The sequence below is a fragment of the Cajanus cajan genome, chromosome 5 (assembly GCF_000230855.2).
Source record: "Cajanus cajan strain Asha chromosome 5, NIPB_CcT2T_4, whole genome shotgun sequence".
NCBI classification, from domain to species: domain Eukaryota; kingdom Viridiplantae; phylum Streptophyta; class Magnoliopsida; order Fabales; family Fabaceae; genus Cajanus; species Cajanus cajan.
In genome coordinates this window covers 58,022,955-58,040,962 of record NC_138521.1, presented here as the reverse complement: position 1 = coordinate 58,040,962, position 18,008 = coordinate 58,022,955, and the positions used below count along the sequence as shown (strand labels likewise).

The 18,008-nt window shown below is 31.5% G+C and overlaps 3 protein-coding genes across 4 annotated transcripts; 1 reads left to right on the top strand and 2 right to left on the bottom strand.

Annotated features, from left to right (window-relative positions):
• Nucleotides 1-18: 18 nt before the first annotated feature.
• On the bottom strand, nt 19-1,527 carry LOC145958111 (uncharacterized). Its single transcript, XM_083074584.1, has 3 exons — nt 694-1,527; nt 414-557; nt 19-246 (listed from the first exon to the last, which is right to left on the bottom strand). The coding sequence occupies exons 1-3, from the start codon at nt 1,525-1,527 to the stop codon at nt 19-21; spliced, it is 1,206 nt and encodes a 401-aa protein (XP_082930710.1).
• Nucleotides 1,528-5,490: 3,963 nt separating this feature from the next.
• Nucleotides 5,491-12,171, top strand: LOC109796837 (U3 small nucleolar ribonucleoprotein). The gene is made up of 13 exons (XM_020356655.3): nt 5,491-6,225; nt 6,606-6,664; nt 8,974-9,085; nt 9,190-9,300; nt 9,415-9,552; nt 9,742-9,810; nt 9,918-9,959; nt 10,082-10,150; nt 10,335-10,406; nt 10,498-10,551; nt 10,634-10,775; nt 10,998-11,069; nt 11,702-12,171. The coding sequence occupies exons 1-13, from the start codon at nt 5,584-5,586 to the stop codon at nt 11,704-11,706; spliced, it is 1,587 nt and encodes a 528-aa protein (XP_020212244.1). The 5' UTR covers nt 5,491-5,583; the 3' UTR covers nt 11,707-12,171.
• Nucleotides 12,172-13,505: 1,334 nt separating this feature from the next.
• Nucleotides 13,506-17,782, bottom strand: LOC109796851 (Mitochondrial import inner membrane translocase subunit Tim17/Tim22/Tim23 family protein). Of its 2 annotated transcripts, XM_020356674.3 has the most exons (5): nt 17,524-17,778; nt 16,488-16,592; nt 14,867-15,122; nt 14,605-14,682; nt 13,634-14,472 (listed from the first exon to the last, which is right to left on the bottom strand). In XM_020356674.3, exons 1-5 carry the CDS (start codon nt 17,560-17,562, stop codon nt 14,339-14,341), a joined length of 612 nt encoding a protein of 203 aa, XP_020212263.1. In that variant the 5' UTR covers nt 17,563-17,778; the 3' UTR covers nt 13,634-14,338. The 2 variants fall into 2 exon arrangements, with proteins under 2 accessions (XP_082931582.1, XP_020212263.1); XM_083075456.1 differs by lacking the exon at nt 14,605-14,682 and having other exon boundaries at nt 13,506-14,472; nt 17,524-17,782.
• Nucleotides 17,783-18,008: the final 226 nt, after the last annotated feature.

The following is an 18,008-nucleotide window of genomic DNA, read 5'->3' as shown; positions in this document are numbered from 1 at the left end:
AAGTTTTTACCACTTAGGTCAACCAATGTCGGTGTTTTCTGCCAAGTAAATATAGAAATGTCCCATAATTCCAGTACGAAACTTGTTTTGATATATGGCTTCTACTGTCAATATTTCACCATCTTTAATTTTGATAGAGCCTAATTTTGGATAACAACCAGACATTCCAACTACATAACCTTTTTCATTTCCTGCTTTCATTCCCGTTCCATATTTTGGTGTTGAAGTACATAAAACACTTTCATCCTATGTTAATAATAAAAAATATATATTTAGAGAAAATGTATTACAGTATTAAACTTCTTAATCAAGAAAAACATACTTTAGGAATATCTTTAACACATGATGTTTAATAAAACTTGATCTATGATAAATCATAAAGATTAGATAGGAAAGACAATATCAAATATCACCTGTCTATATAGAGTTGCATTAATAACTCCGGCATGCATATGAGTTACACCATATATAAGGTAACCACCTTTTTCTATTGGGATGTTTGCTCTCTGGACATGAGGGGAGTCATTATCACCAATTCTTGGGATAGTATATTCTGCCTATAAGAAATTAAGAAATATGTTACTCAATTCATCATGACAAAGTAGTAGGATATTATTATGGTTTGAAGTTTAATTAAAATGTAAAAGTCTACTAATTATTTATGAAAATTTGCATATTGAATAATTTATCTACCTGACAGTCATGAATTATTTTAGAACCATTGGATCTCACTCGATCAGTTGCATCAAGTATATAAAACTTTAGTGGAACTTGGTGTTCGTCCCAATTAACCCACCTTATTTTGTATCTTAGGGAAACCTTTTTCTTTGGGGCATCAAAATCCTTTCTCAATTTGCATTGTAAGTTATCTTGACAACACAAGAGTCCTCCTCTATAATTTAGGGATAATGGTTTGCCATCAAAGCCTTTTGTGACATTATAAAAGTCTTTTGGGAGATTAAGAAGATTACATCTACATTCTGTACAACCTTTTCTATGTAGTGTACCACGTGTATCAATAGCCATGATGTTGAACAACCATTTTTCCTTAAATCCATTTGGAATTTTTGCAGGGTTACCTAATTCTACCGCAAAAGGATTTGGAAGATTTGAGGATGTTCCTCGTGATTCACTTCCTAAACCCCAATAATGTGGTAGAATATATCCTTGACATGTACCTTCATTTCTTTGATAAATGATTCCATTGCGAAGATCATGATATTGCTCAATGTTGCGTGAAATTGAAGTATTCTCAAAATATTTTATAGCAAGCCAATGATGCAAGTAAATTTCATATAAAGGTACAGAATTTTCATTTTCATCAACTAGTTCAGCATTAAAACTCTTTATCCCAATATGACCTTTTGGAAGTTTGATATCTAAAAATGTTTTCACTGCAATTTTTCCTGGCCCCATTTCAAATTTCTCAGACATAAAAGTAGTTGACTTGATATGCTTGTCAAGCTTAAGATAAGTCAAGTATGCTATACTAAGGAGCACTATTATTATTGACAGTGAGAGTATCATTACTTTAAAGACGATCTTCATATTAATCTGTTAAAAACTATTACATAATTAACTATAAAAATGGTCGTAATGTTATTCTTATGGGTAATACAGTAGATGCAATGTGAAACAAATGCTTGAAAATAGGCAGATTAAGCAAAATTGAAATTAAAAGTCAGAGTATGAAAATTTCAATGATTAAAGTTGCACACCATATAAGAAAATATAAGGTAATGACCAGAAAGAGGATTTAATTTTTGTTGAAAGTGTACAATTGTTAATGTTTACAAGGGGTAAATTTATGTGCATGAAGAGATATTGTTTTTTTCTTTTATTTGTACTATATGGCTTGCTAATGGTAAATATGGCAAAACTAAATACCAAATCAACATGTTAATTTAATCTTTTTGTTGGATGTATATGGTATTATAAATTTACAGATCTGTCATTTAAACCAAATTTGACAAACATTAACTAAGCAACCTAATTGTGCAAACTATCAACTAACTCTTATAGCTATTTTATAACAACTTGATATAACAATTTATTTGAGCAAACTCGTTTACATAACAATACCTTTTAAATGGTATAAATTATTTTTGAAGTTTTTTTTTTGGGATATTTTTGTTCTAATAGTGAACATTTATGAACAATAAAAATATTTTTAATTTTAAAAATATTTAAATTATAAACTAAACAAGAAATTTTAATTCAAATAAATAAGTATAAAAATATATAATGCTCCTTTAGTGAAGTTGATCCAGTCTTACAAGAATAAAGAGTGGTCTCTTAGCTTCCAATATAATTTGAGAGAAACCAACTTTGTAACAAATAACCTAGCTAAGTGAGGAAATTCTCAAGATCACATGGTTCATTTCTCAAGTTTGTCTCTTACAGAAGTGTATTGATTATTTATGCATATATATATATATATATATATATATATATATATATATATATATATATATATATATTTTGTGGGATTGATGGTTTTTCTTAAAGAATAATTTAGGAAATATATAATGAAAATATAAATAAAGTAAAACGTCAAAAAGGAAGAAGAATAAAATTTTAAAAAATAAACAAATTAAATAACAAAGAAGAAAATATATAATGAAAATATGAATAATGTAAAAAACCAAAAACAAATAGCATCAATAATTCTTTTTATCTTTCAATTATTTTTTAATATTAATGTCTATATGTTAACCGTTGAATACGATATTTATAATAACTAGCATGATCGAGATATTTTATGCCTCTAATTATATTTAAATAAAAAGTTGTGGTTCATTTATTTATTGCTAAAGATGAAGTTGATTGTTTTGTCTTTAACTTTCAAAGACTTTTCCTCTCCCATATTTTTATGATTTAATTTTTTTTTTTTAAGTTTTTGTAAAATTATTTTTCAAGCATCTCACACTATTTAAATAACTATTCAAAATTGCTCACACAATGTAATTGTTAACTATCCACACATTTTTAACATCAATTATTTTTAGTTTTTACTCTTATTTTTTTTACACAAAATAACAAAGATATAAAGTATCAATTTTATATTAAAAGATGATAAATGTGTTTTGGTGTGCTCAATTCATTAGGCTTATTCTATCCTTTATTCATCAAACTATTTGCAAAAATAAAACTTTTGTATAAGGATATATAGTAACTTTTATTTATTATATTAAATTAATTAATTAAAATAAATTACTCCAAAACTTTGCGACCGCTTATGACTCCATCAGTTTGATAGTTGTGCTTAAAGAGTAATACTTATTTTAAGAAATACTTTTCTAAGAAAATGTAGAAAAACAAAATTACATGTGCTTAAAGAGTAATAATGATTTGTGTAGGTTTTATTTAATAAAACATAATAGTGAGAGAAAAAGGATTTGCAAGGAAGGTAAAGGTGTATAAAAAATGGAGATGCAAGGTAGTTATCAACATAATCATTATCTTCATATGTAGGTATAAATATAGATAAAGATAAATAAAATATAAATGTATATATAAAAATTTGAGATTTAAAAAAATTGAGAAGATAATATTCAACTACTAAAAAAGACTAATAAATTTTAAATTCAAACGTGTATTATACAAATTCAATCTGTGCACCTCTAGCATACAGCCTATTCAATCTAGTCATCTATATTTGAATGTAAGGTAAGTGATTATGACATATTAAGATCTTCTCAACTTGGTCACCTCCTTTAATTATAAGTAAATTATACATTTTTGTTATCCTCTGCGATTAACAAGAGTACTTTCTCACTTACTCTGCTTTAATTTGCTGCATTTCAAGTTTAGTTTAATATTTCTAAAATAAAAAAATTCAGTATTTGGCAGCCAATATAGTAACACTTCTTTTTATATTAGCATCTTCCCACATTGAAGTACATTCAAAGGTAATTAATGTTATATGACCATTGTTTTATATTTGTGACCTATTTATCTTAATTTTCAGCCTTACTATTTTTTTTTTCACGTATTGGCATTTTAACTTATTTTTGGACTTCACTATATAAATATGTCTTTTTAGTAAAGATTAGGCCTAAGATATCATTAACCTGTTAAAAATGGATCAGACTGGACTGATCTGATTCGTTAGAGGAAAACATGCTGGATATTTTAGTTTGTCCTATCTAAGGATGAGATGACATGTCAACGAGTCGGTCCGTATAAAAAAAGGAGAAAAAGAGAAAAGAAAAAAAGAAAAAAGAAAAAATTACAATTTATTTTGAGTTACTCTTCTAATATTTTTTTCTCAATATTTAAAAGATCTACATAAATTAGTATACCTAGGAAAAAAAAATCAAATTACAACTGATTTGATTTGATGCATCACAAATCTTAAATTACATATACTAAAATAAATCAAATACATAATAAATTTGTTCCACAATAAATCACAAATTACACACAAAATAAATATAAAATGACTTAACTAAACTTACTTTAAAAATAATAAATAAACAAAAAGATATAACAAAATTAGGTAGACTTGCTTGACCCATCATTTGGTCCAACGAGCTGGTGGATTAGGATACCTAGCTTAACTCGCCAATTTTTGACAGATTAGTAAATCAATCTGCAGACTGTGACACATTTTGTCACTCCTATTTTTTAATAATATAAGATTGATATTTTATAAGATTATACTCTGTAATAGATGTATATTAAAGAGTAAAAAAATAAAAAAGAATAAGTTCTATTATCAAATTCATAATATATAGAAAAATTAATGTAAACTATTCAAAGTACACATTAATTTTTGTAACTTCTGTCATTATTTTATATTAATTAATAAATGTTTGTTGGTTTGCTACCAATTTAGGACAATTGTGATGAAGAAGAAAACACTTCATCAAACCTTTCATTGACTCGTAACCATCTACACCTCACTCATCCTTTGCTATATTCCCAACATCTCCCTCGATGGCGTAGGAAGCACTATGGGAGTCACTGAATAAGGTGATACAAGTAATGCTATGCCATTAGACTTCTTAGCACAAATAATAAACGATGTCGTATTCTTAAGGACACACATAGCAAACTTATTATTAAACTTTTTGGGGAAAAATTTACCCACTTTTAAGTGATTGCAACTCATGCAGCGTTGGAGACCGATAATCAACAATACTATTTGGAATTGGAATAATGAGAGATGCACCAAACACAACAAATTGTGTATACCAAAATACCCTTTGTCTTTACATATTGTTAGAGAGGAATATAAGAATAGATTTCACTTAATTATATAGTTTAAGTAAAATAAAATTATCCCCAAAAAAAAGTGAAATATAATCGTATCATATTGTATAATTGTTTTTATATAGAATTCACATTTATTTTATTAATTTAAATCTGAAAAGCATGCTTCAAAATTAGAAGAAACAATTTTTATTGTCTCATTTTTGTGCTTAAAAATATTTTTCGAAAATTAATCGAAGTTTATTTATTTGTTATTAGGTCCATTTGAAACGCACAGGTTTTATCCCTTCCAAAATTTCGCTGTGCTAAAACCCTAAACTAAACCCATTTATCACCGAAAGAACAGAGCGTAACAGAGACCAAACCATGCCAAACGCGAGCGACGCCGGCGTCGAAGCCCTACGGCGGCTAAAAGCGACGGAACCACCGTCATGGCTCGTGCCGAACCCGTCGCTGTCGGAAGCTGCTCGCACTGCGTCCCAGTACTTGTTCTCTTCCCTCAAACCATTTTCCCCTAAATCGCCATTGGACCAACTCCTCGTCGACGGCTTCGACGCCGAACAGATATGGCAACAAATCGACCTCCAATCGCAGCCTCTTCTATCCACCCTTCGCCGCCGCTTGAAGCAGCTCGTTGAGAATCCCGAAGAGATTTCTCAACTGAAGGTTCCTTCGGAGGGTGGGAACAAGAAGGAGGAAGAGAATCGAGACGAGTGGGAAGAAGAGAGTGACGGTTTTGACGAGGAACTGGACGAGGATGATGATGATGAGGAAGAAAATGAGGACGAAGGAAAGGAAGTAGAAGGAGAAGCGATGGAGGAGGATGAAGAGAGTGAGGAGGAGAATGAAGAGAGCGAGGAGGGGAATGAGGAAGGTGGTGGCATTGAGGATAAATTCTTGAAAATTGATGAATTGGCTAAGTACCTAGAGAAGGAGGAAGAGAATATGGAGAATGATGAGGCAGACGAGGAAGACGAGGATGAAGATGACGACGAGGAAAGTGATGAGGTGAGTGAGTGTGTTCTTTGTGTAGTTTGGTTTTGATAACCCTTTTTTGGGGTTTTTGAACATGGTCAATGATTAACCCTCTGGCTTGGTGTATTGTTTGGTGATTTATGATAACTCTAATGAGAGTTTTATGATTCGAAGAATTAAAGTTTGCAGGAGGTTACAAGCTGTGGGGTTTAATGGAGTCTTGTTTTAGTGTTTTTTTTTTTTTTTTTTTTTTAATCTTGTTATTTGTTGCCATTTTGAATGTTTTCACATTCTGATTCTGTCTGCAAAATCTGTATTGGTTAAGTTTGATGCTTGTTAAGTTGTTGTTCGGTTCATTTGGTGTTGCTTGTTGATTAATTGGTTTCTGACTCGTTCTAACTATATTTATCTAGGATGGTGATTTTGGATTTGGTGACGAGGATGAAGAAGCAGATGGCATGGAAAACGCAAGGTATTTATTCTTGTCCTCCCAGTCTCCTACTAGAGAACAAAAAAAGGGATATTCATCCTTTTTAAGCTTGCAATTTAAGTTATTGCTTATATGTATCTGTAATTTAACTTATGGGTCAATGATATGTACAAATAAAAGCTTTAAATTGCTTCACTTCTATTTAATGATCTATTTTCCACAAATATTTATAGATATCATATGTGTATGTCTTGTTCTTGGATCAAACATTTTGCAGGTGATGTGTGAAATTATGAATAGCATTATCAAAGTATTACAACCAGGAGATCCCGGCATATGCTAGTACATATAGAATTATGATTTTAATGTTTAACACTTCTCACATGACATGCATTGTCTCATCTCTCTTCTTTTTCTTTTAATAATATTTTTAAGGATGGGAGGGGCAGAGGAGGGGTTTACCTCCTAAATTTGTAGAAAAATCAAAGCCACTTGCTCTTCAGTTGACTATTAAAAAAATAAATGATATAGATGTGAAAGCTTGTTTGACTTTTTCCTAATTCCACTATTTATCTGTACGAGTCTCACATTGATTACTCCCATGTTAAGTGAAGACTCTCACCATTTCCCTTGTCATCAGCCTGGCATTTTCTTCTATTTGTCACTTACCAGAAGCTAGTTTGTCCATGTCTATTGTGTTGGTTTACCTCTTTGATCTTTTCAATCAGAACGAATTATTGCTGGAGTGTGAGTCCCGTCTTGGCTGGGCAAGAAACAGTGATTTCCCATTTGTAGCTGAGGGCTGAGATTTAATCAGCCTGACTTTTAGGACTTGATTTTTGGCATCAAAGCCTCAACATCCATACAACTCAATATTTGTTTGTTTTGATGTCATTGTCTCAATGCCATGACCAGATACATGCCATTTTTCTTTCTCCTTTCACTCCCTTGCCTTTTTTTAATCTACAAAAAAAAAACGTTGTTTAATAATATATGCACTCTAATAATGGCTTAGAGGTGAAAATTGGGATCTTACCATTCCACTAGTAGAACAGTTCAGGTATCTTGAAACTATCATACTAAGTATGAAGTGATAGAGTGAGATACAAATAATAGGAATAGGACCCAAGCTAGGTGGACGAAATGGAGGAATGCTTTGGGTGCTATATGTGATGGAAATGTGTTATCAAGGGAAAAATTTACCACTTAGCCATAAGAGAAGCTTTGTTGTACTGAATTTCCAGTGGTGAAGTGTGAACAAGCATAAGCTAAGATTGCAAACATTGACAGACTAGGAAATTTAGGTTATGGCAGGAGCAGGATGGCTAAGAACAATGCTGACACATAAGTAAATGTTTGTAAAATCTTTTTATTTATATTTACATTTAAAAAGTCAATACTATGAGGGAAAAGTTGAATTTCAATTCAGGATTAATATACTTTATTGTTATTATTATAAAGTCTGAAGTTACTATAACATCAAAAGAATTTGACCTCTATCGGAATTATATTAAACAAGCATTAGGGGAAATGAATATAAATGTGGGATATTTTATATATATATATATATATATAAATAAATAAAAATAAAATATTATATATAAGTATATCATTGAAAAATTAATGTGTGACTGAGGGAGCATATGTCTATAGGACCTAGTGTTTAGGTCTATTTCTGTCCTTAATTGCAGTTGCTGAGATGAGAATGTTAGAATAGACATACATAACTAGATAAGAAACGAATATATTAGAGACAATGCAGGAGTAACACCCATTGAGGAAAAGATGATAGAATCATGTCTAATTTGGTCATTATGAGAAGAAGATCAATAGAAACCCCAATGGAAAGCATTGTCTGGATGGATGATAGCCTAATAGTTAAATAGAGGAAGACCATTGGAGGCTCGAAGTAAAACCATTAGCAGCTTGAGGAAACTTAAGGAAAACAAGTAATCTAACTGTATTCCATTTATAAATGCTTAAGGTTTCTAGAAATAGTTTTTTGATTTTGTCAATAGTAATTGCTGCAGACTATTATATTATTATTCCTTTAGTTTCGGATTCCCTCTGTAGTTTTGTACGGAAAACTGCATTTGGCCAAGTGATCTTTCATCTTTCTTTAAGCTTTGCATTTATTTATTTTACTACTATTTAATTAATTATTACATTATTATTCTGTGATTTGTTTGTTTTGGTGTATTTGCTTTAATATTAAGTTCTCACTGGTCATATGTTATGCAATTGGTTGGGTACTACTTTTAAATTATATTACTCCTTGTATTTTCTTACTAATTCAGATGTTTTTCTCTATATCTATATGCTGGGTTCATTTTTTCATCTGTTGCTGTCAGGTATGAAGACTTCTTTGGAGGTAAAAAGGAAAGGAGCTCAAAAAGAAAAGCTCAGGTACTTCAGGAATCTGAATATTCTGATGACGAAGATGACATGGAATTTGAGAAGCAGGTCTCTCTTTTTATATCTATTTATCTCTCTCTCTCTATATAAAGAATATTTATTTTGAAAACAACTTTCTTATTCTACGTTTTACACATGTATGACATATGCAGAAGAAAGGGACTGCATCTGCCCATGAAAAGGAACTGGAAAAAATTCAATCCAAGATAGAGCAAATGGAGAAAGCTAACATAGAGCCCAAAACTTGGACTATGCAGGGTGAGGTAATACAGAAGTCCCTTACTCTTTTCTTTACCTGATTTTTTTTTTGTGGGTTGCATTTGTTGGCCCTTTTTGCTAATCTGGTATTAGATTATTGATTGTTGATTTTATAACAGGTAACTGCTGCAAAAAGACCCAAGAATAGTGCATTGGAAGTTGATCTAGACTTTGAGCACAATGTAAGGCCTGCCCCTGTAATCACTGAGGAAGTTACAGCTTCAATTGAGGATATGATCAAGAAAAGGATTATTGAGGTAACTTAATATAATGGTTTGAACTTCTATAATGCATCATATTATTTGCACAGGTAGAAGCTGATATATAGATGGCAACATGTACAATTTCTGTAAAAAGTGGTGTGTTTATTGAACTACTACCAATACAATGAGAGTACACAGTTACAAATATGTTGTTTCTAATTTACACTAGTGTTTATTATGTAGGGGCATTTTAATGATGTTCAAAGGCTTCCAAAATTACCATCTAAAGCGCCTTGGGAAGTTCAAGAGTTGGTAAGCCTTGTTTTACTGTAACAAATAGATTTTTAAGTTTCAACTTCTTGTCAAAATATATCTGTATGTAACTAGTACAAATAATTTCATTTTCATTATGAATACAGGATGACAATAAAAGCAAGCAGGGTCTTGCAGATATTTACGAGGTCTGTATTTCTTAACTATATTTTCTGCAGCATTGGAAACCTCATTACTAATTCCTCAAGGTGTTGTTCATTTTTTCCTTTACTTGTGATGTACTTCAAAATATATTTTGAATTGTTGACAGCAAGAATATGTTCAGAAGACAGACCCCACTTCTGCTCCATTGTCATTCAAAGATGAACAGAAGAATGAGGTGCAAATCTCAATTGCTTTACTTGTTTCCTATTTATATCTATATTACTATTTAATCGCCTTTTCATTTGCAATATGCTTCATTCCCTCATGTATGGTACAACACTGGCTTAGTGTATCAGGCTGTGTAACCATCCTTTATATATCATTATACATTGAATCTTGTGTGTTGTCCTTGTGATCAGGCAAGCATGCTGTTTAAGAGACTCTGTCTGAAGCTGGATGCCCTTTCTCATTTTAACTTTGCTCCAAAACCTGTATGACATCAACGTTCTTATTATCTATTGATAAATGTACTTGACACTATAAATTTATGTCGTCTAATTTGACTTGAATTGAACCGAACAGGTTATAGAGGACATGTCTATTCAATCTAATGTGCCTGCTCTGGCAATGGAAGAAGTTAAGATCTATTATTTTTATCATTTTTTTTTCTGCTTCCAGTTATTAGTTACTGACAATGTATTATGCCTTCCGTGGGTAGATTGCACCTGTGGCTGTTTCAGATGCTGCTATGTTGGCTCCTGAGGAGGTATTTGATGGCAAGGGTGATGTTAAGGAAGAAGCAGAGCTTACAAAGGCAGAAAGGAAAAGAAGGAGAGCTAATAAGAAAAGGAAATTTAAAGGTATCATCAGATATGCAATATAAATATCTTCCTGGTGACTGGCATATAAAAACATAGAGATTATGGTGTTCAGTACTTCATTCACTATCTTTATGCAAAGTTGCATGCCATGTACTAATGATTTTTAAGGAGGAAAACTACCTAGCATTTTCTTTTGTACAATATATACACAATATCTTCATATGCTTTTCATTACTAATTGAAAGACTATTATGGTTACAGCCGAGGCAGTAAAAAGGACAAATAAGAAGGCACAAGAAGATGCAATTCGTAGCCAAGACAACCAAATTACTGGTAATTTCTTTAAATATCCTTTTTGTACCAAGTATTAAGAAATGTTGCATTAATCTCACTTCAATTTTTGAATGTGCCACAAAAGTCAATTTATTGTCGGTAACCACATTGTGTAAAGAAAATACAATCATAACTATCGCAATGGTTGTTATATTCTGAATTCTGAAATGCCATTATCCTGTTATCCCGGGAGGAAGCTATATACCTTTTCTTTTTAAATCTTAGCTGGCTTTTATTAGAGATTTTGTAGAAGACACATCTCTTACGAGTGGAGTGTTTTTTTTGCTTTCTGTCATTGCTCCCACCAAATCCTGCAGAATATTGAAATTTTAGGTACAAAAGTATCCTTTAGAAAGGTAGATTCAGCCGATTGTATATTGCAGTTTCAATTACTTCCAAATTAAGCATGCTTATAAAAATTGTTTGAGTGAGACCCGTGGTACCTGGATATAGACTCTACCTGGCTACAAATCCTTGTATCTTAGTCTTTAGATATAAAATATGAATATGATGATGACTAGTTGACCACACATTGAGGTGAGGTGGTTGCCATAGTCGAATGAGTTCCCGATGTAGTCTAAAGATTTTTTAAAAAAGATGACAAAGTAGCTTCTCACCCTGAATCTTTGCAGGGTAAATAACAGTGCAATATTTTGTGATTGTTTACGGAAAGCTGCACAACTAACAACGATAAGTTCAAGGGGGAGCCCGTGGGAAAACACAAGTAAAATAGATAAGAGGATATTTTTTGGAGTCAACCATGATATATGAGCGATGCAATTCTACATGTGGCAGTGGCAGATGAGAGTAAATGCTCTTTATAGTTGGCTATTTTCTTTGTTCCTTGAATTCTTGGATAATATCAAAGCATTCATAGGAGGTTCACTGTTTTTTAGCCTTTTCTGCTACTTGCTACAAGTTTTGTAGCTGGGGTATTTTATTTTGTGCTATATTTTGTATTCTTTAATTTTATTCACAGTTGATATGTTGTATTGGTCTGCACCTTGCGAATGACAAATAGTTGAACCTTCAAATCTCCAAAGTCCAAACCAATGAGACATTAAGAAAGTAGTTGGCAGATTTTGCTTTTGATGCTGGCAAATCTTTATTCTCTTAAAGTAGTTATGAAATTTTTTGCTTTCAATGGTTCCACTTGAAATCTTTGAAAATAGTAAATCTGGGTTTTCTTGAATTCTTGATATGCAAGATATTGTTGTCTAGGATAAGGCGTAGGTTCTGATTCGGTGTTTTTTTCTCGCCCAATCTTGGAAGTACACGTGCCTCTAGTTTGATGTTAAAATTCTATTTTCAAGCTTTAATTCATTAAAAGGAGTAACTTTTATTTTTAAGTAGTGATCATAACTCATAAGTCGGATTCTGCCAGGTTTTTTGATCGGATCATTTTTATTACTCAAACCGACTCGAGGCCTAAAATATACACGATAATCAAGTCGGTTCGACTTTGTAACACTACTAATTTTAATATTACGTACAGTTATATTATAAAATTAAAATATATTTTATAACATATTTTAAAATAAGCAATTTTAAAATAAAAAATTTTCATTATAAATGTAATATCGTATGCAAAGTAATGAGAAATAAATTTTCTTATTATTAATTGTACAATAATTTCCTTTTAAATTTTTAAATTATGTTTTGGCGATTGTTCTTTTAAGTGAAAAAAGCTACCCCTTCCTATTTTAACTGAATCACATGCCATTATAAATAAATAATTGTTGTTAGTTGATTTTACTAGATTTATAATTATAATACAAAATAGTAATATACTAATTTTACTCTTTTTTACTTGTATATTAAATTTTTATGAGAAAAATGAAGATATTATTCTATATTAAAATTTATGTACTAATATAAAAAATTTGATAAATGATAGCTGAAGAGTTAAAAAGGTGATAGACTATATTTTTAAAATTTTCTTATTAATCAACAAAAAATATATAATCTCACAATCTTTAATAGAGATAAAAAGTCTGATTGTTTAAATTTTTTTTTCTTATAAAAGTGTTTTTTTAAAATAAAATAATCATATATTCTTTTTTTACTTTTTGATATATTTGTCTAAGCTTTTTTTTTAATATTTTTTTTAAATAAACAATTTTCTACTTTTTTTTAGAAAGTAACTCCTACCTTTTTTTTTAGAAATTATTTTTTTTAAAAGCATTTGTTTAAAAACATTTCTTTTTAAGTTTAAACAGACTAAAAAAAATAAAAATTAATATTTTATAGAAATTATAAAGTGTCTTTGTAAAAAAGACTATCATGTTATTCTAAACTAAATTATGTCTTGTAACAAGTACACGAAGGAATAAAACATATGATAAGTCGGGTTATATTGTCCTTTAACATGACCTCCTTTGTACATTAACTGATTGTCTTCAGTTAGACTTTTTCTTTGAATATACAAATCCAAGGTGACAAAACATGTATAAGTAATGTATTACTAAGCAACATGATCAGCATGGATTTGAAGCATGCAACTTTCTCCTAGGCAGCCTTCTAATTAACATACAGTAATCAGCTTCTGTGTCAGTCCAGAAAAAGAAAAAAAAAAATAGTGCTATTTATGAGAACAATGTATTTCGTAACAACATCCGAGCAGAGCTCCAAAAAAGGTATAACCTTTACCCAGTTCTAACTAAATGCAAAACTGCCTCAGCCACCAGTGGCTTCCCTCACTAAAAGGAACTACACTAGCATAATTAACTCACCCTCTCTTTTTTCTTTTGTAATGTCCTCCAAATCCATGAACTAAGCTGGACTGGGTTAACTAGGTCCCGAGGTCTGACATTATTTCTGCAACTTCTGCATTTCCTTTCATTCCAGTAACCTATATAACAGTTAACCGGATAAGTGGCTCAATTTGCTCTTCCATTGATTTTAGCTTTCTCAGAATGCTGGCCTTAGACTGTCTGCACAAATTGACTCATACTACGACCACTAAAATACATATTTTTGTTTGGCTGAGAAAAATTGAAATCCAAAGACATAAGTACTCTAAGAATACGCATACTACTTCTAACCATCTAGACTGAAAGCATCATAGCTGAATCACCCATGGCCAAATAATCTCACATGAAAAATCTTGAGCAACACGTTTAACTAAATTATTGAATTAGCACTTCGTCCAATAAAAAGGGCATGAACGCCATTCAACTCCTTTAACGCAAAATTACCCCACTTCTCAAAGAAAATAAAAATGACAAAGCGTGCTGGCCGTGAGGGGTATCACACCTAACAATAGCTTTTCATTTACTTAAATTTCCTTCAAGCCTATCAATAGCAGCACTAACACCACTCTTTACTTCTCTCTGATCTGAAGGTGGATGTGCATCCGGATTCCCTTCATTAGCCATTTCTACCAGCTTCAGATGGATCCAACCTGCCAAATAATTAACGAAAACAAAATTTCAGTAAATAGCCACACATCCACAATGCAGATAAGCAAGGTAACTTATTCAAACACTGCTTTTACTCACTAACAAGACTACTCAAGAAATAATGACAATGTTACCAAGAGGAAAGCAAAATGCTGCTCCCAGCACTGACCCTAGTGCCATATTTCTTGCTCGCCAACGGAGTGATCCAGGCACTAACATAAAAGGGGAAACAATATGTAAACACAACAATTTTGTGACATTTAACCATTTTTCACCTTATCTCAAAACTTTTCAACCAAAAAAAGTCTTTCACAAGATAAAAAGCACCAAATTGGAATACAAACTAGATCAGTTAGCTTTTGTCATCACTTGGCCCAGGTGGGTATGATTTCTTACTGATTAAACCAAAAGCTGAAGCAGTGGCTGACCCAGCTCCAACAACATTAAAAACATCATGAACACCTCTCTTCTCTGCAAGCAGATTTTGTATGCCATAAAATGCAGCAGTGAACATGCCAAGGCGTACTCCTCCAATAATTGAGCCTCGTGTAACTCGAATGAATCGTTTCTCCATTGCATCTCTCATCAATCGATATTGCTCACGTTTGTCTTCTGTGCTCCCAAGTTTCAACATTACTTCTGCATCCTTGCTCTGGCAACACATGTGAAATTCCTTAAGATTGCTGTAATTAATAGACAAGAAATGTTTGCAGTAACATGGTTGGCAAGAAAAATAAATGTCAGCAATTTGTTTTCAAAGAAAATATAAATGTCAGCAGCATGTTTTCAGAGGGAGTTCTTTTCCAGTTTTCCCATCTAAAACAATGTTTGAGAGCGTGAGACAGGTTTTGTTGCATTCATATGTAAAGTTACAACAATTTGATATCACTTACAAACTCCATTTGGGAGTAGGGATTTCTATCAGTCGTCTTCCCATGGAGGGTTAGGATAATTAGTATTTGTTCAGTTTTCTTCAGAAAGACGTTTTGAAATGAAGAGTACTTAAAGTTGCATGTTATTACTCTCATTAGCTAAACAGCAATACAGTGAAGAGAAATCAAGTAAAATGTGTAGTACATACAAGTAACATAAAAAATTAAAAGGGATAGATATGTTTCTAGTCCCTGTAAATATAGAAATGTTCAGCTTAGGCCCTTCAAAAATAGTCACCTTTTTGTGTTTCATTAATGAAAATGTGTCACTTGTGATCCTTGTCCTTCACAAAAAATGACCTCTTTTTCATCCCTTATTTATGGAAATAGGGATAAAAAATAACACATTTATATAAATGAGAGATCAAAAGTTTTTTCTTGAGGGACTGAAAGCAAACATGCCCTATTGCAAAGACAAAAACATATATAGGCCTTGTTTAGATAAATTTCTCTATAAGCACTCATACAAAAAGAAAATAAGAAAGAAAAATAAAATAAAATCCCATAAGCTAAAATTAACTTAGGCATAAGTTAAAAATCAGCTTGAAGAAGTTAATATGAGTAGATTTCTACTATTCTAGAAAATTCTCAATGAAGAGTATGCATTATCCATTAAGCAAAAAGTCTTTGTAACATATATTTGTTTTCCAATATAGGATAGACAATATAAAATATTGTGTATGAGTACAATTGAACTTTAACAGTGTCTTACTCATTTTGTAACAGGGACTTAGGGAGGTTACTAGTCTTCTGCTTCATTGTACATTCTATTTCTGCCCAAGACCCAAGTACTTTCACAAGAAATATTAATTCTTGTGAACCACAAATTAAATAAATAACTATGAAATAATAACCTTAGAGCTGAACTTAATTAACTCATCATGATCATATCTAACAGTATGAAACAAAACCAAACCAAACTCACCGAATTACAGGATAGGTAATTCAATCCTTTAAAGAGAATGATCTTTACTTGTACTCCCGACTTTACTTTTAATTATCTTTTCTGTGTTGAACATAATACATTTTGAAAATGCAATATGAAGCATGGAGTTTTGAAGCATATTTTTTACTCATAAACTTACAACAGAAGCAGCTGCCTCCTTGCTACCACCATATAACATGCCAGCAAATACTCCAATGACAGTTGCTGTGCCCCCATTAACCATTCCAGGTAGCCTTGGAGAATTCTGTTTAAGAAAAGTATTAGAATAACGATGAAGTTAAATGAAATCAGTATGGTAAAGTCCAGCACACACTTGATAGCAACATTTTCAGAAATCCATGAGGATAACAGAAAGTTTTCTCGTTAGATCAATGCAAGGTTGATAAGATAAACATTCAATACATTATGAATTATGATTCATACAGATTTCTGGAAATACCCTCATTAATTTAATACTCAATAGGTAGACTAGATATAGTTATGTTAACCAGCATTCCATAACTTATATTTTCAAACAGTATGAGAATTGAGAAGCTTCTGCATCAAACCTACAGAACTAACTTGCAGTATATTTTGAAATTTGGTCATGAGATTCATGACTCACGACCTCTTGATATGTATGTATATTTGATTGGCACTAATCCACATTCATTAATCAGAACAGACACCTGAAACATTTCTAGTGAGAAACTTATAATGCATCACAGCACAATAGCACATCTGAGGTGAGTCCTAAAAAACACCTAGAAAACGGAAAAGCAAAAGATGAACAACTTCAACATTGCAATTCCAGATTAGACATATTTCTTGTGCTATATTGACAAAAAATGGCATGTTATTAGGTACGTTATTCTCATATCTATTACTATTTTATTGATTTTTACTGTAATAACTAATAAGTATACAGGCTTGGTCATCATTTTATTGAGATGCTTCAGAAAATAAGCTCTTTAAGTTCTTATCAACCTCCAATGGAGTGCTAAATAAACCAAGTCATTTCGGCTACCAAATTGATAAGTTGTACCACTGTCAAATAAACCGAAAATGCTAGGGTTCATTATTCAAATTATTTGGCTAGTGCTATCCACACATCGAATAATGCAACTAAAGTCGAAGTTAAAATGAAAACGAAAAACAAAAATAAAGAGAAGAAGCAACATAGAGGAGTTTCGTACACTTGGAACAGTGGATTCTGAGTTGTCGGGAACTTCCATGATTGGAGGCGCGGCAAAATCAACGGAATTGAATTGGAAGTTGTATACGCTGTTTGGTTGCGGAGAAATTAGGCAACGAAATAAAATCCGAAAGGAGAGGGGAAATTGATCTCCAACCAAATTTATTCGGTTCAAGTGGCGGTGGCACCGCCGTGGAATCGTTTTTTTTTTTGGGTACTTTTGAGACTGAGACCGAGTTTCCCGGCGTTGCACTATTTCTTATATACTTTTTTTTTTCTTTCTCTTTTATCAACAAATATTTTTATTTTTAATTTAATTTTAATAAAAACTATTATTTTTATCCGTCAAAATTACACTCTATCTCAACCTTCCGTATAAAATATTTCATTTTATAATTAATAGTGTTAGAATATATATCAGAGTATTTAGCTATTTAAAATTCAAACTTAATCAAAATTTGAGATATTAGGAGTGTTTCGAAGAAT

What these genes read in the sequence shown, in the direction of transcription:
- LOC145958111 (XM_083074584.1), bottom strand. Translation starts at nt 1,527, where the DNA reads ATGATACTCTCACTGTCAATAATAATAGTGCTCCTTAGTATAGCATAC. An exon ending in AAATAATTCATGACTGTCAG is followed by an intron (nt 558 to 693) that starts GTAGATAAATTA and finishes AATTTCTTATAG; the next exon opens with GCAGAATATACTATCCCAAG. An exon ending in ATGCAACTCTATATAGACAG is followed by an intron (nt 247 to 413) that starts GTGATATTTGAT and finishes TTATTAACATAG; the next exon opens with GATGAAAGTGTTTTATGTAC.
- LOC109796837 (XM_020356655.3), top strand. Translation starts at nt 5,584, where the DNA reads ATGCCAAACGCGAGCGACGCCGGCGTCGAAGCCCTACGGCGGCTAAAA. An exon ending in CTTGGGAAGTTCAAGAGTTG is followed by an intron (nt 9,811 to 9,917) that starts GTAAGCCTTGTT and finishes TTATGAATACAG; the next exon opens with GATGACAATAAAAGCAAGCA. An exon ending in TAAGAAAAGGAAATTTAAAG is followed by an intron (nt 10,776 to 10,997) that starts GTATCATCAGAT and finishes TTATGGTTACAG; the next exon opens with CCGAGGCAGTAAAAAGGACA.
- LOC109796851 (XM_020356674.3), bottom strand. Translation starts at nt 17,562, where the DNA reads ATGGAAGTTCCCGACAACTCAGAATCCACTGTTCCAAGT. An exon ending in CAGAATCCACTGTTCCAAGT is followed by an intron (nt 16,593 to 17,523) that starts GTACGAAACTCC and finishes TTTCTTAAACAG; the next exon opens with AATTCTCCAAGGCTACCTGG. An exon ending in AGGAGGCAGCTGCTTCTGTT is followed by an intron (nt 15,123 to 16,487) that starts GTAAGTTTATGA and finishes ATGTGTTGCCAG; the next exon opens with AGCAAGGATGCAGAAGTAAT.